Below are 22,729 nucleotides of genomic sequence, written 5' to 3'. Positions count from 1 at the left end.
TAGATCGGGACCTGTCACAATATATATATATATATATATATATATATATATATATATATATATATATATATATATATATATATATATATATATATATATATATATTTTTTTTTTTTTTTTTTTGTATGGGGTAGACTTATGTCAATTTATGATTTTCTAATAGGATTAATATATGAATAGGTCATAGGCTATATTAAATACGGATAGTATATTTGTATATTTTAAAGGGTTCTTATAGAAGAATTGAACAGCGTTATAAACCCGCGGCGTCACGTGACTGCTCGAAGCGAAAGTTCACTATTTTCCGGTATTTTGTTGAAGCCCAGCCTCAGACCCAGTGCTTCCAAGTAAGTATGACGTTTATTTGTATATTTAGGTGAAGTACATCTAGCAGAAAACACACGATGTAGATATACTGTACGTGCTTGCTTTGCGTCAACACTTTGTTATAATGAGATGATTTCCGGAGAAAAACTGTATAAATCGCTCGAAGCTGCAAAAACGGCGCAAACAACAACACACTGGATCTGAAATATAACATAAAGTAATAACCGATGGCTGTTCTGGATTTCGTCGAGGAGCTCTTGTCGTACCAGTGAGCAATTCTTTTTCTTTTCTTCACGTCGTTCTGCCCTTCACCCATAAGAGCGAAGCAAAAACAGGTTTGTGACGTGTCTGCAAAATCATTACGAAATAGAAAAGTATTTAAACCCTATAGTGCGTTCATTTTGCAGATGTTACGTCACTTTAAGGGAAGTTTAAGGCACACTTGGTACGGGTGTGTGTGTGTTTTGTGATTATTGATCATGCAGCACTTTTAAGCATAACATGTATAACATCCCATGCTCATTAACTATCTTAGCAGCTGCAGGTTAGTCTCTGTCTCCTTTTTCGTATCGGTCTTTGTTCAGTCGTTTGGTAAGTACAACATAAACCCTTCATGGCAGCGAGCCATAACCCGAACACACCCAATATTTATATATATTTCCACATATCCTGTATGCATTACAACACTACCTTACAGAGCCTGATACCGCGGTCTTCGTAACCAGTTTTCCTCCCCTTTTTCTCAGCATGGATTCAGTGGGAGTGAATGTGATAGAAATGGCTGCCCTTGGGAGACCCTTCCAGCTCGGCATGCTGTATGACTGCAGAACAGAAAAGACCATAGCAGGTACTCAAACAGGTTTTACAGAGAGATAACCCCAATAAAAGACACTTTCAAATGGATAAGGGATATGTCAAAACAGATAAATTTGTACTAAGTAGTACTACATAGACTTTTAACTAATAGAGAAGGTTAACTAAGCAGTAAGTTGCGTTTTTAAGACAAAGGTAGTTCCTTGTTTGATAAGTATTTAATAAAAATATACTAATTTAGAACAACTTGAGAAACTATGAGCAATTTATAAAGAATCACACTCTCTGAATAACAACATTAGCGTATGAAGCGGTCATCATTGATAAAACAAAACCTGCGTATACTTATGTTAGATTGTCTGAGCATTGATTGGAGTGTAATACATTTCTCTAATTCATAAAATAAGTGAGAAGGCGGTGACGTAAGTAATCTTGGCCAAAGTTCTTGAAATTAAAATGGTACCTTGTGCTTATACAAAGAGGTAATATTATAAAATATTCAATACATTATAACTGTTTTATGAGCTTTAAGATTTGGATATACTGTTGAATCTCTTTTTTTTAAAGCTATAAATAATGGTTTTGATGAAAGAATTTATTGCAGTGAATATGACATTTAGAAATCAGTAATAATAGGTTAGTAATAAAATCTTTGTTCATTTCAAGTTTTTGTATATTAAAGAAGCTGGCCGGTTCATCTGTAAAGAGCAAAGAGAATCACCAGACTGATAACTTTGTGGTTGATAACAGACGGTTCAATCCAAAGTAGCTGCGGGTGGAAAAAAACACACCTTTTAACATTTTATAATCGCTAAGGAGAGAAACAGGACGCCAATTGTTAATTAAAATTAAATCTTTTGTTTTAGGCTTCAGAATTAAAGTAATCAAATCTTGAGTGAGAGTTTGGGGAAGAGCCTCATTCTGTGGGCTTTCTTTAGAAACCTTAAGTAAAAAAGACGACACTTCCTGTTTATAGTGCTCTGATTTAATGTTTTTAAGTTACAAACATTTCTGTCTTCATAATTAACCGGTTATTCTTTATTAATTTGTCATAGTTTGCAAGTATTTCTCAACGAGTACATTTTTACTTAATAATTGTCAAAAATCTAATTAGTAACTACCTTTGTCTTACGTTTTCTACTGCTTTGTTAGTCTTGCTTCTATTATGTAACATTATTAAGTTATAAGCTATAACAACAGAACATTATTCTAAAGTGTGTTAAAGTGAGTTAAAACTCTTTTTTTCCCCACAGGAATCAGACCGTGGAAGAAAGAAGAGCTAGCCAAGAATACTTGCTCCTGTCATCGGATAAATACACATTTCAAAGTCAAAGCTTCAGACACCATTACAGACAAATCTAACTTACTAAATATTAACGGTGGACTTAACCTGAGTGTCTTAGGTGGACTCGTCGAGGTTAACGGAGCAGCAAAGTATTTCAAAGACACCAAGACATCTTTCAAACAGCAGAGACTGGTGCTACATTATCATTCAACCAGCGAGTTTGAAGAACTGGCCGTCAATCAGTTACCGACTAAGGATATTCCTGATGATGTCGCCACACACGTAGTGACAGGAATATTGTATGGAGCTGATGCTTGCTTTGTGTTTGACAGAAAAGTTTCTTCAGATGAGGACAAAAGACCACTGAAAGTGGCTCTAGAGAAACTGAATACCATTTCATTACAGGGAAAGCTGACCTGAATATGAATGACAAGGAGAAAACTGAAGTCAAAGACTTTACTTGTACTTTTTACGGTGACTTCCAGCTGCCGTCTAACCCAACCACTTTTGAAGATGCGATGAAGACTTTTGCTGATCTTCCGAAACTGCTGAATGAAAACCAAAAGCCGGGTCCACTGAGAGTTTGGCTGTACCCTCTGCACAAACTTTACCCGAAAGCTTCAAAACTTCAGAAAGACATCAGCATGGATGTAATCCAAGGAACTGAGTCAGTGGTGGAGAGTTTATATACAGCTGAGATGAGATGCAGTGATCTTCTGGAAGACTCTCCTGCTGTGGCTTTTACTGCGTTTTATGATAAAATTCTACAAATGAAGCGAAACTGCTACATGTACAAGCTGAGACTCATGGAGAATCTCGGGATTCTGCTGCCAAACATTCGTAAGGGGAAGAAAAAGGAAACTGAGCTAAATAATCTTCTGCAGGAACATAATGACTCTCCATTCTGTGAAAGTGACCTCACAGAATGGCTGAAAGAAAGAGAAAAAGAGTCTAAGATCATTAAAACGCTCCTCAGACGGCTGAACGAATATGGTGCTCAGGTGGAACTCAACATAGATGTCATCTTGATGGATCTAGAAGATGGAAATCTGGTCAGTTACACATTCACGTCGCTGGACTGCTCAGATGTGCTTCTTTTGCAACAAACTGCCTTTTTGAGTTCTTCAAAGCAAAGAGAAACTGATAAGATAAGCTCTAATGTCAAGCAGAAGTCTTGGCTCACTGCTGATATCCAAAAGACCATGAGGAGAAACTTGGAGATATTTAAAAGCCTGAAGAACTCAAAAGATTGTAAACCAGTCAAGTTTATTGTGTCCTCAAAAGAAATGAAGAGCAATCCTGGTTCCTGTGTTCTGGTGTACGAAGATGGAAGTGGAGACGCTGTTTGCTTTAGTCCTCCATCCACACCAGTCTGTCCAATCGCTGAAGAGGTCAAAGGTCAGAGTGTGGTTCTGAAGGTGGTTCCTCCATCATGTCCTGATACAGTGGAGCTCAGATTACTGTATAAAGTAAAGCAGGACACAGTCTGGAGATTTGAAGCTGTGCTGAAGAACCAAGACACAGTTACTCTGTCTGATCTGGGAGAAGAAATGGAATATGAGATCAAATGTGCAGCGGTGGGGAAACTCAACTACACCACCTACAGTGATGTTATTCGCTTAAGGATAATTGAGAAGAAGCTCATCACGGAATTAGACAGAGTTATTGCTAATCTGAGCTTCACTGAAAACAAGTGCAGTGAACTATTGAAAGACACCAGGACAAACACATTTAGCACATTTCACAAGAAGATCGAAGATATGAAACGATTCTGCCAAATCTACAGGCAAGAGTTTGGCGATAAGAGTCGGTCACTGATCCAGTCAGTTCAAGCCTGTGAAGAAGAGACTTGTGCCTTGACCAATCTTCTACAAACTCATGAAGAGTCACCATTTAACACACAGGATCTAAAGGAGTGGATCAGGGAGAAAGAAAATGAATTAAGCACAGTTGATGAGTTTCTTCAACAATTATTGGCCATTGGAGCTGAAGTGAACACAAGCTTAGACCCAGTTTTGTCAGATATTACAGTGGAGAATGTGGTTTGCTACATGTTTAGTTCCCTCGAACAGCCAGAAAAGCTGCTTTCTGAACAAGGACATTACCTGAAAACTCAAACAGCGTCCGGAAAGAAGAATCCAGGAACGTCACCTCGAGTACAGACGTGGCTCACCGGAAACATTAGAGAGAAAATGAGAGAACATGTAATCATGTTTAAGGAGCTGATGACGTCACACGACAGTCAGCACACTAAATTTATTGTTTCCTCAAAAGACCACAAAAATCATCCTGGTTCCTGTGTTCTGCTGTATGAACGTGGATGTGGTGATGCTGTTTGCTTTAGTCCTCCATCCACACCAGTCTGCCCAATCGCTGGAGAGGTCAAAGGTCAGAGTGTGGTTCTAAAGGTGGTTCCTCCATCATGTCCTGATACAGTGGAGCTCAGATTACTGTATAAAATGAAGCAGGACACAGTCTGGAGATTTGAAGCTGTGCTGAAGGACCAAGACACAGTTACTCTGTCTGATCTGGGAGAAGAAACAGAGTATGAGATCAAATGTGCTGCAGTGGGGAAACTCAACTACACCAGAGCGAGTGACGTGATCAGAGTCAAGACAGGGGTAATGAAGGAATGCATTTATTAAATAACTGGAAGTTTGTGCAGCTTTTTTAGACTTGGATACTTTGCACTTTACTTTAAGCATAACTTCTCTCATTGCTAGTTTTTAATAAAATGCTCTTTTTTTCAGGGAAGTATGAGGAGCAGTGCAGGTGAGTCATATATCTATATCACTCAAGTCTACACCTGATAAATGCTTTAAATATATGTAGCAGTTAGTGTGTTATTTTTATGTCATATGACAACGGTAAACTGGTAAAGTAACAGGATTATGTAGGAATGGGAATGTCATTCACCAGTTCAACAATGGATACTGGGAAGAGGGGGTGAACAGACAGTGTTTTCATTGTTGACCAAACTATGCAATGACAATATAATATTTATCTGCGCAATAAAAGAAAAGCGTATGGAGCGTAACAGTAATTCTGGCTGGTCACGTTAGTCAAGTTTGTGTCAGCTGACACTGATCAACGTCTACCTATCACCACAACGATCATAATCCTCCTCATAAGATCCCTTTGGTCATTATTCAGCAACTATCACTTTGCTCAGGAACTAATCAAACCTCTCCATCCCCAGCTCCACTTTTCCAGTCAGGACTTGTCACTGAATATATCACTGAGTCAGATCACTGAAATAATCACATAAAACATTAATGCTATCTACTGCATAGCATGGGGGGCGGTATTCTGCACTCCTGCTCCTACGTATGCAACTTGGCAAACAATAGCAACAGTTCTAAATTATGATCCATCCATCCATTTACTACCGCTTATCTGGGGCCAGGTTATGGGGGGAACAGTCTAAGCAGGGACGCCCAGACTTCCCTCTCCCCAGACACTTCCTCCGCTCCCCAGCCAGCCGAGAGATATAATCCCTCCAGCGTGTCCTAGGTCTTCCCCGGGCCTCCCCCGGTGGGACATGCCTGGAACACCTCCATTGGGAAGATCCAGGAAGCATCTGGAACCACCTCAGCTGGTCTCTCTCGATGTGGAGGAGCAGCGGGTCTACTCGAGCTCCTCCCAAGTGACTGAACTCCTCACCCTATCTCTAAGGGAGCGCCCAGCCACCCCACGGAGGAAACTCATTTAGGCCGCTTGTATCCGATCTCATCCTTTGGTCATGACCCAAAGCCCGTGACCATAGGTGAGAGTAGGAGGCGAAGATTGACGGTAAATCGAGAGCTTTGCCTTGCAGCTCAGCTCCTTCTTCACCATGACAGACCGATACAGCGACCGCATTACTGCAGAAGCTGCACCGATCCAACTGTTGATCTCTGTTCCATCCTCCTCACTTGTGAACACAACCCCAAGATACTTAAACTCCTCCACCTGAGGCAGGAACTCCCCACCAACCTGAAGGGGGCAAGCCACCCTTGTCCGACTGAGAACCATGGCCTCAGACTTAGAGGTGCTGATTCTCTTTCCAGCTGCTTCACACTCAGCTTTAAACATGCCAAGCGCACACTGTAGGTCTTGGCAAGATGCGCAAACAGGACAACATCATCCGCAAAAAGCAGAGACGATATCCTGTGGTCATTAAACCAGATCCTCTCCTCGGCCCCAGGCTGCGCCTAGAAATCTTGTCCATAAAAATAATGAATATGACCGGTGACAAAGGGCAGCCCTGCATGTCCAACATGCACTGGGAACAAGTCTGACTTAATGCCAGCTCCTGCTCCGATCATACAGGGACTGGACAGCCCTTAACAATGGGCCCCTTACCCCGTATTTCCAGAGCACCAACAGTTTTTCAGTTAATGTAGCTCCACACTCTCCAGAGTTACATTAACACTTTTGATTTAGTTCTAATATATATTAAATATTAAAATAACAGTAAAAAGGGGAAATCGTTGCATGTTTTAGGTGGTTACAATTAGTCTCAAAAGATCTACAAATATTTTAAATAAACTACAGATAATTTCTATTAACTTGTTTATTAGTGCAATTTTAAGTTTTTAAGGTACACAAACTTTCATTCCAAAAACTGTATGAACTTTTCAATATCAAATGGCTTATAAAATTTAAATACTTTGTGTTAAGGTTGAGCAGTTCTGGCTCTCAAATTTCTAACGCTGGGAGATTCCTTAATTTTTCCTACAGCAAATGTCATACAATGTTGTCTGCAGGAATGTGTAAAAGTTCACAAATGCACTAGCATAGCAGAAACTGAACACAAAGTGTGTATTAAAAAAGTTTGCCTGGTATGGGATGAGATGTTTGTTCAAGGTGATGTAGAATTGGTTAGGGTCATTGATTGTTGTTGAGGTGCTCCTCCAAAGCACAGCAAGATTAAAGAAATATTACACACAAAAATAATGTGAATGCGTGTGTTTTAGTCTCTGTGTTTGAGCAACCCAAAACATAATTTACTCTTTGGGTGTTGAAATCAACTCTGAAATGTTTAACACTGAAATCAATCAATCAATCATTTTTATATATATAGCGCTTTTAACAACACAGGTTGCATCAAAGCACTGAACAGTGTAACGTAGAAGAATACAATGACAGGGATGTATAATGACGAGAGTGACCAATTTCTTATTAAATGCAGAGACGGTCTCTGTAATCAATTCGACGTTAAATCACTAGAAGTTAAGTGTCCCCAAATGTCAACCTTTTAATTTAATTAAAAAATCTAGTATAAAAATAACAATTTATTTTAGTAGCTTGTTTTGTGATGTTCAGAGTTGATCTGTGTATCTAAACATGGTTGAGATTCATACACACTGATTCTTCATGTCTGTGCCTAAAAGAAATACTTTTCTTTTGCTTAAACATCTTGTAAGAAATCCTTTTAACATTTATAGTAAATACAGAATATTTAGCTGGAATCACAAGGCTGTTGTAATCAATAAAATAAATTAACTCAGAGATTAGGTTTTAAATGAGTTCATCGATTCAGGTAAAATAATGATTACATTAGAACATCAGGTGTCTATATTAACAGTCAAGAAGACTACATTTGGGAAATTATCTTTTTTTTTAAAGCATTACTTATGATTTTGAGCTCTCCACACTTGAAATTGTAGGTTTATGCAATTTGATTGTAAATTTGAGTTGAATAAATGCAATATTTTAAGTAACGTTCAGTCAACATTACTTGATTGTTTAAGTAAAGATAACATTCAGGTTTGCAGTGTTCTTTAGCATGCTCCCAGATTGATTTCCAGTCTTCCCTGGAAATACTGAGTGCAAAATCATTTTCAAACATTCTATAATTTATAGAATAGTTCACCCAAAAATGAAAATTCACTCACAAGTAGTTGCACACCAATATTAATTTCTTTGTTCTGCAGAACACAAAAGAAGATATTTTGAAGAATGTGCTTTGATGCAACCTGTGTTGTTGTTAAAAAGCTATATAAATAAAAATGATTGAAGAAAGTTTGTAACTAGACTGTTTTGGGTCACCATTGACTTCCATTTTAGGAAAAACAATACTGTGGGAGTCAGTGGCGACCCAAAACAGCAAAAATATAGACATAACCCAATCCCTACCCCTAAACCTAACCCTGACCATGACTTATTCCTAAATTCAGAGGAAAATAATAGCTGATGAACAAGGGTGTAGAAGCACCTAACCCTGATCATAAGCCTATGACTCTGAAGAACAGATTTTTTGTTATACTTTGCCTACTGTAAGAATGATCATTTGAGAAGTGTGAGATCCTTTCTTTCTTTCTTTTCTAAGGGATGTCAGCGATCAGCTCCGGTCCAGATGATCCAGTGATCCACGTTCTTCTGATGGGAAGAAATGGCTCTGGGAAAAGCTCATCTGGAAACACCATACTGGGGGAAAAGATATTTAAAGTCAAGATAAAACAAAAAAAGCATGAAGCTGAAAAAGAGTTTGATGAAGTGTGTGGGGGTCAAACTCAGATCGGTGGGAAGCAGGTTTCTGTGATTGATTGTCCAGATCTACTGGATCCAGATCTGAATAAAGAGAAGCTGGAGGAACTGAAAGAGCAGCTGGTCTCTCGATGTTCATCAGGTCTTAGTGTGGTCCTGCTGGTTGTTCCTGTGATGGCAAATGTGGAAAATGAGGAAGAGATGCTGGATTATATTAAGTGTTTACTCGGTCGTGAAGTGCAGAAATACATCATGATCCTGTTCACATGTGGAGATGAACTGGAGGAGCTGGATCAGAACATCGATGAGCTTCTAAAACAGAGCGATCGTGCAGATCTCCAGCGACTGGTCACTGAATCTGGAGGAAAGTTTCACTGCTTCAATAACAAGAGCAGATCAAGTGTTCAAGTAGAAGAACTGATGCGAAAGATTGAAGACATGATGATTAGAAATGGTAGGAGATTTGAGATGGAACCAACGAACAAGAAAGCAAGCGCGAACACTCCTGATCTACTTTGTAAGTTTTTACCATTGACTTTAATAACACAAACATGTTCTGGGATTGTTCTGTTATTGATCTGATATTTCCTTTGTAGTATTTGGAGAGTCTCCAGCTGAAGATCAAGAGAAGCCTGATGAGAGTAAAGACCAGATCAGGCTGGTTCTGCTGGGGAAAACCGGATCTGGGAAAAGTGCCACTGCAAACACCATCATCGGCAGAAACCTGTTCAAATGTTCAGCCGGATCCAGCTCTGTAACAAAACAGTGTCAGGCAGAAACTACAGTGAGGTTTGGTAAAACGATCTCTGTGATCGACACGCCTGGACTTTATGATAATAAACTCAGTAAAGAGGAGGTTATTACTGAAATAGCGAAATGCCTAATATACTCGCTTCCTGGACCGCACGCTTTTATTATTGTGATTAGAGTGGGTCGCTTCACTGAGGAAGAGAAAATACAGTACAGGAGCTCAAAGAAGTGTTTGGGGAAAAGATAGAGAAATACGTCATGATCCTCTTCACTCACAAAGATCAGTTAGAGGAGGAAAATCAAACTATCGAACAGTATCTAGAGAACGGTGATTCGGATGTTAAAGCACTTGTCGATGGTTGTAGAAACCAGTTCTTCTTTCTGGATAACAAGTCTGCCAGTTTCCCACAGTTCAAAGATCTAATCAGTAAAATTGAGCAAATGGTCGAAGTAAATGGCGGACACTTTACCAACGATCAGTTTGAGGGAACAGAGAAGCTCATTCAGACGCTGAAATTAGATGAGAAATTTCAACATTTAGGCTTTGCAGAAGAGGTTCGGTTTGAAGCTGAGCATTTGATGACAAAAAATGAACAAATAGCAGCTCTTCAGAGAGTAATCATGGAGATAGGGGATAAACTGGACAGAGACCCTGAGTTCCGCGCCATGATGGAAAGATATATGCAAAGTAACCAAACACTGATGCTGAATAACAAAAGGGGTATTATGAAGCACATCATAAGGAATATGATACAACACTTGATAATTAATAATGTGACAGAATTCCGTTTGGTACCGACATTTCAAATTATAATCACGATACTTGGAGTTTCAGGAATATTTGCCAGACGTTCCATGTGTTCGGTTCAGTGACATCGTGTTTAAAACGAGACCGTAAAGATACGAAGATCCTTTCTTTGTATCGATGACTAATTGTAAATGTTACACGTGTGTTGTACTGAATCTACTCAGAGGAAGTTCAAGGCAAGGAACTTTTAATCTGAATGTAATCTAGTTACCGGATGATAGCAATTGTTTTTTGGGTTTAGATAGCAAATTTATTAGTCCTGTTTTCATTGAAGATGATATACTCACTTTCTGAATTCATTATATAAATGCATTATATAAGCATTTATATATTCTGTAGTTATACCATCTATACCTGAAGATTTATTGTTTAATTTTATTCATTTTGTAGCTATTTCAGTTAAGTATTGGTTTTCCTCATTTAGGTTTTGGATGTTATTTCTATCAAATGAAGACCTTTTCCCTTTCTTTTTCAATCCACTGCACAAAAAATGCAAAATCATCAATAAATATATTCTTCCAACCAGTTTCTTTTGTCTTTGCGTTCTCCTTACCGATAAAAATCTAATCACTACATTTGGGAAAATTGTCTTGTGTGAAATGTCTTGACGCAATGAGCCCAAGTTCTGCAAAAAGCGTTCAAGCAATAGGCAAAAACTGTAAATATTCTGCTTAGATTTTAGATTTCATTATAATTCCCTGCAGAAATGGACAGTTTGCCATCGTTCTGATGTGAATGTGTTTGAAAAAGTTTTTCAGGGTGTAGAGTATAAAAGACAAAAGTGTTTGGTGAATTTTGAGAAGAGGTGGGTCATTGCGTGCATTTTGTCTGAAAGCAATAAAAATGACGTTCTGCATAGACTTCTGTATCACTGAGTGTGTGAACAGATTTGAACATGTAGCTTCATGTTAGCAGTCAAAAAATACAGTAAGTAAAGAATACAGTGTTTGCACATGTGAGGAGTTAGTGTGGGCGTTCAACTGGGTGTGTGTTTTCAAAAGATACTTTGTTAGATTTTTGTGTGTTACACAGAGAACAGTTTGTTGTGTTTGCAAAAAGCGCCCAGGAAGTTGAACTCAAAGGTGTATGGTTTTGCAGATTTGGTGTGTGTTTCTGGCGTTTGAGTGCCAAGTAAAGGTTTTGTGTGCAAAAACTGAGCCAAAAGTTTTAAAAAGTTGTAATTATTTTATAAATCGTATCACTCTGAGAAGGTTGCATGCAGGTAAAAACACTTATAAATAACACCTTCGTGTTTGATTCCACATTTACAGTAAAGGACTTATAGTAAAGGAGATGCGACACAGAAATGATTAGTCTTTAATAAATATACAAATTTCATGAGGTGCTCTTCTAACAATAGATGTGTTTGAATCCAGATAAAATCAGTTAGTAAGCATGCATATTTTCATACATATTTACCATGTCAATAAACATTTCTGCTTCTATATGGAGCAGTAAAATATATAGCTCCTTGCTGATTTACAATTTAAAGGAAACATGAATATTTGGTCTAGAAATAATTGTTTATGTCTTATTTTCAGCTCCTCCAATGACATATGCATTCATGTTTATTTCTATCGATTTTCGTGTGTTGCAGAATTGCAGCTGAAGGGCAAAGCAGCTCTTTTGTTTAAGATTTGGTTCACGCTGTCTTTAAGGTACAGAAACAAAAGATTGAGCATGTGTCCGTAGTGTTCAAGCAATAGAGAAAACTGTATTATGAAATTTTACAATAAATATATTTCAAACACAGCTAAATGTAATTTCAGCTGAACGTTGATCCAGATGTCCTGTTTTTGTATTTTCTTCTTTTCTTTGTCATGTTTTTTATGCACATTTGAACTTCTCACGAAAACCTGAGTGAGAGTCATCTTTAGGATTCTCTGAGACCTGAATCATTGCACTTGTGGAGACTCCTTGATGAGTGCAGTTCTGGAAAACGATGGCTCTGGAAGACTAAATGATGGTTTCTCGACATTAATTCTTAATTAAGAATGGATGTGTTTAAAACACAGAATTGTTTTTTCTTGTCCACCTGTTTTTTCTGACTCTGCTGACCCAATGAGCATTTCGTTCATTCTCAAGAAAAAAAAGGCAGGCTCAGGTCAGATGAGGCCGGACTGGGGACTAAACTCTTGCAAATCAGACTCTAGACGGCTCTGTGGAACTCAGTCATTTCAAAACAGTTTGACCCGTTTGCACTGTGAACAAAAGCACCCAGAACTGATCTATGTGTAACAGGTATAGAAAGTTGTTTATTTTATATATATAGAATTACACAAAGGAGGAAAAAACGTTCAATGTATACCTGATGTATGTTAGTGGGTGTGCATCTGGCCCTTTAAATTTCCAACAGCAGCGTGTTCTAAATTTCCTGTCTTAGCCACTCCTCTTCCCTTTCTGGACTGCCTGTGTAAGGGAGAGGTGGGTTTCTAATGAGCTCCAATTAATCCTAATTAATCTTTGCTTTTAAAAATCACTTTTACTGTTTTATACTCTGGTTAAATGATATCTGTGACCTGATTTTACATGTATATTCAATTATTTCTGCATTTTCACACATTGATCAGTTTTATATCTCACCGATGCACTTTTTACGCGACGTGCTAATTCGCGTTGCACTATGTACTGTACATTTAACAGGAAAAGCGAAGGGCGAAAACACACTGTAATACTGTGTATTTATGTCATTGTTCAGGTATGCTGTTTTGTCACGTTGAATTAATTTTGCATATAAAAGTTTTATAAGATTTACCCTTTCTGCACTGCCTGTGTAAGGGAGAGGAAAGCGAAGGGAAAAAACACACTAATACTGTGTATTTATGTCATTGTTCAGTAAAAGAAGAGTCGAATCGTCACCTGATGTCCGTCTGGTTACTCTAAAGAAAAAACTACACAACGCCCAGACAACACGGTTACAAGTGGTGCCGTGACCATTTCGGATTCCCCAGATCAGCGCCGCAGATCGCCGCGGTTGCGTGACGGCTCGCCGCTTTCATCGATCTCCTCTTCCGGTCTTTCTCACCACCATCGCCGCCACGGTCCAGTGTTCGCGGATAAAGACGCCATGCGTGTGAGATGAACAGCGCGAGACTCGCGCGGATCACTCGGTTTCATCTTGGAGGAACGGTAAAGGGTTTCAGTGACTTCCTGATCGACAACTTTTCTCAACGGACCAGAGACTATTTGTTGGGGCGCACGACATGCTTCAGTGACTTCGAGCATCGTATCCTTTGTCTGAACTGTATTTTATAATCAACTTGTGATGTGTTTTAATGTGAAACTGTGCATAACTCACTCTGAATAAGAAAATATTATACTTCAGTCAATAAGTGAGACAAGAATCCTGTGTTTTTGATCTTTCTTTCATATCAGTTACCTGAGTTGGTTTGATTTTCACCAGATTTTATATGACAAATGTTTAATAATTAATTTAGGTTTTGCTATTTGAAGCATATTCATTCCTGGTAATTTTTCATGTTTTTTGTGTTTTCATTTTGCATTTGAGACATGTTTGAGGATTTCAGTAATGTCGATTTCAGCCCTATGAAGCAATCTACTGTAACTTTTCAAATGGGCAGGGGCAGTGGGCCTAAAATTGATCACAATGGGAGTGTGTCTGAAGCTACATCTCAGTGTTATGGGAGGGGGAGAGCATTTGCTAATCATAACTGTATGCGCACAGTTGATTCTGCAATTGGTGCTTCTGTAGGCCCCACAGCTAGCTCCACCCCGATCACACGCTCTGATACTGAACGTGCAATTTCTCCCGAAGCATTAGGGAGTATAATTTCAGATTTGGCTCAGAAAATAGGGGAGAGTATATCAGCCAGCCTTAATGTTGCACACCACACCAGCCCAGTACAGCCTACTCCTTCCTGCCAGTCTCAACACTCCAGTGGGTGTATGGAAGCCTCTAATCTTAAGGTGATAGTTCAGCAAGATTCCGCACCACCTCCATTATTCAGGGGCGATAAGAGTGATTCGTTTACGGTCCATGAATGGAAGGATATGATGTGCAGTTACTTGAACAGAATGACATGCAAAACGCAAACTGATGTTTCTGATCTCATCATGAGCAGACTGGCTGGAAAGGCGAGAGATGTTGTCAAGGTCTCACTACGAAGCCGCCCTGAAGTGAATGCCAGCGAACTTCCGAATGTGATGTTTGATATACTAAAACGTAACTTCAGTGAGTTGGCTTACTCAAATATGCCTATGGCTGACTTCTATAATACTGTCCCAAGAGCAGACGAAAGCCCATGGATTACTGGATACGTCTCAACAAGGCCATAGATGTTGCTGATGAGTGCTTGCGCAGACGTAATAAGAGTGTTGATGATCCTGCTGCAGAAGCTGTCATGATGTTTATTGCTCATTGTCCAGACCCAAGTCTTGCTATGTCCTTTCAGTTTAAACCAGCTGAGAAGTGGGCGCCGCTGAAGTCCAGGAGCGGTTGGATAGTCATCAGAGGGATGTAAAGAGAGTCTCATCGAGGATGCAGCACACAATGTCTTTGTCAGCTTGCAATCAGTGCCCCAATTCTGTGTCTAGCTTTCCCCAGCAGCCTGCTTCCACACCAGCCCAGTCTCTGCCTCCCACAAGTCATCTTAATCCTAATGCTGTTCCTTTTCTCTCCGGACACCAGTATTCAACAAATGGTTGGAATGATGGATCGAGTCCTGTCATTGTGCACTGCCTCCTTAACCCCGTCTAGTCAGGCTCGTGCAGTCAAAACTTCAGACTTCAAAAATGCAGACTTCAGGACCAACTTGCACTCTGAATGTAGGGTCTGTAGATCCAAGGAACACTCTACTTACTCTCATTGTAGACGTCACAGGCTATGTCGTCACTGTCTCAGTCCTGGCCACTTTAAAAGTGACTGTCCTAAAGCAGCATGCCCTGTGACCCCCTCTGATACTGCTCAGTTAAACTAAATGGCCCGTGCGATGAGAGGGGTAGCATGGGCAGTTCTGATAAAACCTCCCTCACAGAAGCAGCAGATGTGCAAAGTGTTTTCGTAAACAGCTGCAAGTCATTGCCAGAAGACAAAACTGTTTTATATGTGGGATCTCAGAGAGTTGATGGGGCGAGTGAGTTGTTTTACGCTCCTGTAACAGTTTGTGGCCATTACACATTAAAGGGATTACTGGATTCTGGTAGTATGTCCTGCACGCTTAGTGAAGAGGGTGAGGCCAAGCTGCAAGCTGAAGGTATTCTTTCACATCCTCATGCAATTCCAAGTAATGTCGTTCTGGTTGGCTGTGGTGGCCTTACGATTCAACCTAAGTGTACATAATGACTTGGAGATTGAAGTCTATGGATTTAAGTTTGTAGTTCCAACTCTTGTAGTGCCTGGACAAAGAGATGAATTCATAATTGGAAGCAACGTGATCAAATGCATTATTCAGAAAATGAAATCTCATGACAAGTACTGGGAACTGGTTTCATGCAGTAACAGTAATCCTGAATGTGAGCAATTCCTTGAGCTTCTGAGCTGCATCTCCCGATGGTCTGGCCCTCAGCAGCCTGAAAAACTGGGTACTGTGAAACTCTGTCAGGCAGTCACTCTACTACCCAGGCACGAGTATCTTGTTTGGGGGAAACTGCCACCAAATGTCCCTGTTTCTCCAGGAAGCACTGTAATTGTTGAGCCAACCACTGCACGTTCAGCACCTAAAAACATTCTTGTCGGACGAGTAGTAACACCAATGTGGGGTGACCGATGGGTACCAATGAAAGTACTTAACCCTAATCAAACACCAGTGACGCTTCGCCGTAATTCTAAACTGGCTGATGTTTCTTCCTGTCTAGCTGTTGAAGATCTGACTGTCATGCAGGGATTGAGTAGAACCCATCATGATGTTCTTGATTCAGATTCCCTCGATACTGCCCTATCCACTGACCCTGTACAGTTGCTGAGAGACTATGGTTTGAAGGATGTTGACATTGATGACTGTGAAGTTTCTGGGATGTGGAAGAGAAAATTGGCAGCTCTTATTGTTTCTTACCATGACGTTTTCTCCAAGGATAAGCTGGATTGTGGAGAGGCGAAGGATTTCGTGCACAGGATCCATCTTTATGATGAACACCCATTCCGTCTTCCCTACCGCCGCATCCCTCCTGCCCACTACCAGAAACTGAGAGAAGTTTTGTCAGAAATGGAGGAAAAAGGCATAATTAGCAAGTCTGTCAGTGAGTATGCTTCGCCTTTAGTGATGGTCTGGAAAAAAGACGGCAATCTGAGGGTTTGTACTGATTTCCGCTGGCTCAATGCTAAAACCATTAAAGACGCCCACCCTTTACCACATCAAGCTGACTGTCTTGCAGCCTTAGGAGGAAATGCCTTTTTCAGCACCATGGACTTAACTTCAGGATTTTACAACATCCCTCTTCATGAGTCTGATCGCCGATACACTGCATTCACGACGCCAATGGGGTTATATGAGTATAATCGTCTCCCTCAGGGCCTCTGCAACAGCCCAGCGTCCTTCATGCGCATGATGCTCAGTATTTTTGGTGACCTTAACTTTTCTAGTCTTCTCTGTTATCTTGATGACCTGTTAGTCTTCGCTCCATCTGAACAGGAGGCACTGAGGCGTTTGGAGATTGTGTTTACCAGATTGAGATCCAGCAACCTGAAGCTAGCTCCAAGGAAGTGTCACTTTTAAGGAAATCTGTGAAGTTTTTAGGCCATGAGATAGATGGTACTGAGTCTCAGTTGACGAAGAGAAAGTGAAAGTCATTTCTGCCTTCCGGAAGGAGGATCTAATGAAGGAGGATGAAATCACGCCTTCACAAAAGAAAATCAGATCGTTTCTTGGTATGGTCCTGTACTATCAAGCCTTTATTCCTGGTTGTTCTCGTATTGCCAGACCCTTATTCAACCTGACAGCTGGCCTGAAACGTTCAATGAAAGGTGCTAGAAGTCATAGAAAAGCAGGCACTTTTCGGGAGTTGACATCCCAGGACTGGACCCCTGAATGTGACGTGGCCTTCGAAGAACTGAAAAGGGCTCTTGTTGACAGTGTGGTGCTGGCTCATCCAGATTTTGAACGTCCATTTATGCTCTGTACCGATGCCTCTTTAGACGGTTTAGGTGCTGTACTCTCTCAGATACCTGCTGGTGAAGACAAGGCAAGACCGATAGCATTTGCTAGCAAGGCTTTGAACCGCAGCCAAAGAAAGTATCCTGCACACCGATTAGAATTCTTAGCTCTTAAGTGGGCGGTGTGTGACAAGTTCAGTCACTGGCTTATAGGCCATGAGTTCACAGTGTGGACCGATAATAATCCGCTTTACACATTATGACCAAACCGAAGTTGGATGCATGTGAGCAGCGCTGGGTCTCAAAACTTGCTCCATATTCTTTTTGAGATCAAATATGTTCCTGGGAAACTCAACGTGGTAGCGGACGCACTCAGTAGGGATCCATTTGTCAGGCCAGTGAGTCAGCGGCTTCTGTCTGAGCCCTATTCTGAAATGCTGAGGCAAGTACGCAGTGTTAAGGATGGGAGTGTGCAAGAAGTGTTCCGTCTTACCTGCCAACCGCAAACTTTACAATCAGGTCCACCTGACATCGGCCTGGATGCTTCATTGTCCGCCCGATGATGTGTCGTCAATTCTGTCCTCCTGTGATGAATGGGAAATGGGTACTGAATGTAGAGCAACGTCACTCACTGAACATCTATCCTCTTTAATCAGTGGCGATGAAGAAGTGTTTCATTCTCTCTCCTTAACCGACTTACAAGAACATCAGCACAAAGACCCTGTCATTGCCAGAGTGAGTTATTACGTTAATCCCGAAAAGCGCAGACCATCAAGACGTGAACGCCAGTGAAAACATGTATGTGTTGCGGATTCTAAAGCAGTGGGATAAACTTTCAGTGTTCAATGGAATCTTGTACAGATCCATTAAAGACCCGCTCACCAAGCACAAGAGGTTTCAGTTTGTTTTGCCAGAATCCTTAAGATGTCAAGCACTTTCTGGCATTCATGACCTGGCTGGTCATCAAGGGCAGCCACGCACCTTGTCTTTGGCCCGTCAGCGGTTTTTCTGGCTTGATATGGAACGTGAAGTGCGTGATTATGTGAAGAAGTGCCCCAGGTGTGTCTTAAGCAAAACCCCAGAGCCTGCAGCAAGAGCCGCTTTGGAGAGTATTAAAACCACAGCCCCATTGGAACTTGTTTGCATCGACTTCTGGTCTGCTGAGGATCGTCACAACAAGTCTGTGGATGTTTTAGTAATCACGGATCACTTCACAAAGCTGGCACATGCTTTTCCATGTCGAGACCAAACAGCCAAAACAGTGGCTAGGAAACTATGGGACGGCTTCTTCTGTATCTATGGATTTCCCAACGTATCCATTCTGACCAGGAGCTTCATTTGAGAGTGAGCTGATCGCTGAGCTTCTTGAACTGGTTGGTGTTGACAAGTCTAGAACTACCCCTTACCACCCAATGGGGAATGGTGGTACTGAAAGATTCAACCGAACATTAGGTAGCATGCTGAGGTCCCTTCCACCTAGACCAAAGCAGAAGTGGCCACAGTTAGTACAGACCATGACATTTGCGTACAACTGTGGCAATACACGAGACAACGGGCTTTGCCCCTTTTAACTTAATGTTCGGCAGTGTACCACGGTTGCCTGTTGACCTAATTTTCCAGAGCGTCCCAAGTAGACAAGTCAGTTTGTGACTATGACCAGTACGTTGCATCACTTATCAGTGACCTCCAGTCTGCCATGTCTGTGGCACAGAAGAATTCAGTTCAGGAACAAAAACATCAGTCCAGCCAGTACAACAAAAGAGTTAAAGGCCTTCCTCTAGCCATCGGTGACCGGGTGCTAGTGGCTAACAAAGGGTGCAGAGGGAAACGAAACTTGCTGACCGATGGGAACCTGTTGTATACACTGTTATTGACTCAAAGCCTTCCATTCACGTCTATAGGATCCGTGACAGAGCTGGTAAAGAGCTAACAGTACATACGCAATCTCCTCTTACAAGTTAACTTCCTCCCGCTGCCTGATACTGACTCTGATGGTTCTGGTCAAGAGGATGTCGGAACACCTACCTGCAGTGTCCCTTCACAGTCTGTCCCAACTCGCTCTGATGGTGGTCTAGTTGCCCAGTCCCACAGTGATGCTTCATCATACGTTGCTGTGATTATGCCTGCAGATGATGAGCAGAATGAGACTGCAGACCTCTCTCACAAGCAGACTCCATGTCTAACATCTCCAATGTTGCTACATGTGATGATGACCGCACCGCTTCATGGGTGCATTCTCAGTTGCTCCTGCCAGCAGGAGTCAAATTCTCATCTCTCTCTACCAGTGACTGATGACAGTACTGTGGATACTGTGGCTGGTGCTGGTGTTGAGCCTTCTCCCCTAATCCTGTCTATGGCTGTGTACTTCCTACGCAAGGTCCTGTATCTACCTTGAATCAAGATGATTGTTACTCTACCAGATTTGGGAGAGTTATCAGACCAGTACGTAGACTTCTTGAATCCATGGTTCAGCTTGAAACCCTGTTAGGTTTAGATTCTGGATCAGCAGTAATTCATGTTTAAGTTTAAACTTTGAAGGAGTACTTGCAGTTTTGAAACTTGCTTTGATTTTTTTTCCAAATACAACTTGCCTTAAGTATGTGGTCTAAGTATGCACGGTGTAATGGGCACCTTGATTAAGTCTAAAGAATGTAATGAAATTTGGCCAATTTCAGAACATTTTATCCTTTCATTGGGTAGCATTTGTTGCTGACTGTCCTCACTGACTGTTTGGAGTGTGGACCAAGTAATTCTTATGACCAGTTTTTCATGTTCTATGAATTTTGTGTAATTCTAGGGGGTGGAGTGTAACAGGTATAGAAAGTTGTTTATTTTATATATATAGAATTACACAAAGGAGGAAAAAAACGTTCAATGTATACCTGATGTATGTTAGTGGGTGTGCATCTGGCCCTTTAAATTTCCAACAGCAGCGTGTTCTAAATTTCCTGTCTTAGCCACTCCTCTTCCCTTTCTGCACTGCCTGTGTAAGGGAGAGGTGGGTTTCTAATGAGCTCCAATTAATCCTAATTAATCTTTGCTTTAAAAATCACTTTTACTGTTTTATACTCTGGTTAAATGATATCTGTGACCTGATTTTACATGTATATTCAATTATTTCTGCATTTTCACACATTGATCAGTTTTATATCTCACCGATGCACTTTACGACGTGCTAATTGCGTTGCACTATGTACTGTACATTTAACAGGAAAAGCGAAAGGGCGAAACACACTGTAATCCTGTGTATTTATGTCATTGTTCAGGTATGCTGTTTTGTCACGTTGAATTAATTTTGCATAAAAGTTTTATAAGATTTACCCCTTTCTGCACTGCCTGTGTAAGAGAGAGGAAAAGCGAAGGGCGAAAACACACTAATACTGTGTATTTATGTCATTGTTCAGTAAAGAAGAGTCGAATCGTCACCTGATGTCCGTCTGGTTACTCTAAAAGAAAAAAAAACTACACAACGCAGACAACACCGGTTTACATATGGTCATCAATAAAATACACACTGCACCGGTGGCAAAGGCAGAAAATTAAACGAATCGTGTTCAAATGTATTCTGGTCTTCCTTGGCAAACAAATATTAATCATTTGCTTTTTCAGGAGTGATAAAATGAGCTCTGTAAAGAGGAAGATTTCTACATGTCTGAAGTAAGTAGACAGAGATGTAGAAAACTCCTTAAATCATACGCACTTTCAGCGCGATTCTGTGACGTGCTTCTTTATTAAAGGTGTTTTAAGAAGGCTTTCGTATCAAAATGTGAGTTATTTCACCTGTAGTTTTTTCTGTAATCAAAGCTTTGTTTTCAGCTATCATTAATCTGGTTTTCAGTGTCACATGATCCTTCAGAACTTAATTTTAAAAATATAAGTCCAGTAAAATAGACAGAGCTTTTCACCTTTTAATACTAAATACTAGAATTGCATTTATTAGCCCTAAAACCATAAAGAGTAATTAGAAAATTAATTTAATTCAATGTAACAAGCCCTTGCTGATGTAACAGAGGTATTTTATGGGACTTTTTATTTTGACAGGTCGCCCGCTTTCAGTATGTTCGCGGGGAGATAAAGTAGAGCGAGAGCTCCGCCATGACTTCTGTCTGAGGGAAACTTTTTCGTGGCACTGTATAGTAGCGATTGTGATACTCAAGTTAATTCGGTTCGTGAGTTAAGTGAGATGTAACGCCGTCGTGTGAGACTGAGAAGACCAGAAATCGCGTGAGTCTTGATCCAAAAGTTCGAATAGAGTAGAGGCGCGAGAGCCTGGCGGACAGCACGTGACACAGAGCTTGCTTTAACGCGGTTGTTTTGCGTCATTCGAGCTGCGTATGCGCTCTTGGAGAGTTTTTGTGAGCTGTGTGCTTTGCGAGGGAGGCATTAATTTCTTGCTGTACGTCATTCAAGTGCACTTGCAAGTGCGCGAGACTGTGAACATGAACTGGAAATGAGTGTTACACCTAGTTTCATTCACTTAGTATTTGAGAAACACCGAATCAGCACGTGCTGTGGCTGAGCGGCGCCATTTTGTTCCAGAAAAGGGCCTGTGTTTTTTTTTCTTAAAGGCGACGCTGAGTTGGGTTGGTGTGAGAACCGAATCATTGGTTGATTCACAAGAGTTGTTCAGACTGTTGAATTGAGTCAAGATTTATTTAGCTCTTTTAAGGAAATCACTTGAAATTGAAGGAATTTAACTTACAGGGTCATATATCAGATTTCCGTTTCATTAGAGAGATTCACGGCTGTTTGTAAAATTTAATTGGTTTGTTCTGATATTGAAAATAACTTGGTAAAATCTGTATTTGAGGTGATATACAATCTGTGTTTGACATTTGGAAGTTTACCAAAGTTAAGAGAAAGTACTTTTTTATTTTCTTCTTTTACTACTTTTATTCTATTGAGCTCAGCTTACAAGACAAGAGTCCTTTCATCTTATTTTGCCTTGGACTAGGGTGTCTCACCTACACTGTTAGGTTTAAGGACGGTGGGAACATAAGTTTAAACTAACATTTGACTTCACATTTACACTTCAGGAAACCAGCGTGTTGACACCCGACCTGAAGCCCACGCTACTCTTCCTTGAAGTATATCATACTCCTACATCATACAATAGTGTAAGATAAAAACTCAACGAAATAGAGTGTGGACTAGGATCCTTTTACTCCTAAGTCTTCCAGGGTAACACTTTCACGAGACCTACAGACCTGCACTTAGTCATAAATTC

At 40.5% G+C, this 22,729-nt stretch overlaps 1 protein-coding gene across 1 annotated transcript; it reads left to right on the top strand.

Annotated features, from left to right (window-relative positions):
- Positions 1-353: 353 nt before the first annotated feature.
- Positions 354-10,980, top strand: LOC122330657. Its single transcript, XM_043227882.1, is given in 8 exon segments — positions 354-595; positions 1,074-1,174; positions 2,394-2,834; positions 2,837-5,046; positions 5,176-5,197; positions 8,739-9,413; positions 9,493-9,846; positions 9,849-10,980. Coding segments are annotated over 8 exon segments (4,515 nt in total). The 5' UTR covers positions 354-554; the 3' UTR covers positions 10,520-10,980.
- Positions 10,981-22,729: the final 11,749 nt, after the last annotated feature.

This window comes from Puntigrus tetrazona, chromosome 3, assembly GCF_018831695.1.
Source record: "Puntigrus tetrazona isolate hp1 chromosome 3, ASM1883169v1, whole genome shotgun sequence".
In the NCBI taxonomy this organism is placed as follows: Eukaryota; Metazoa; Chordata; class Actinopteri; order Cypriniformes; family Cyprinidae; genus Puntigrus; species Puntigrus tetrazona.
This window is presented reverse-complemented; position numbering and strand designations above follow the sequence as displayed.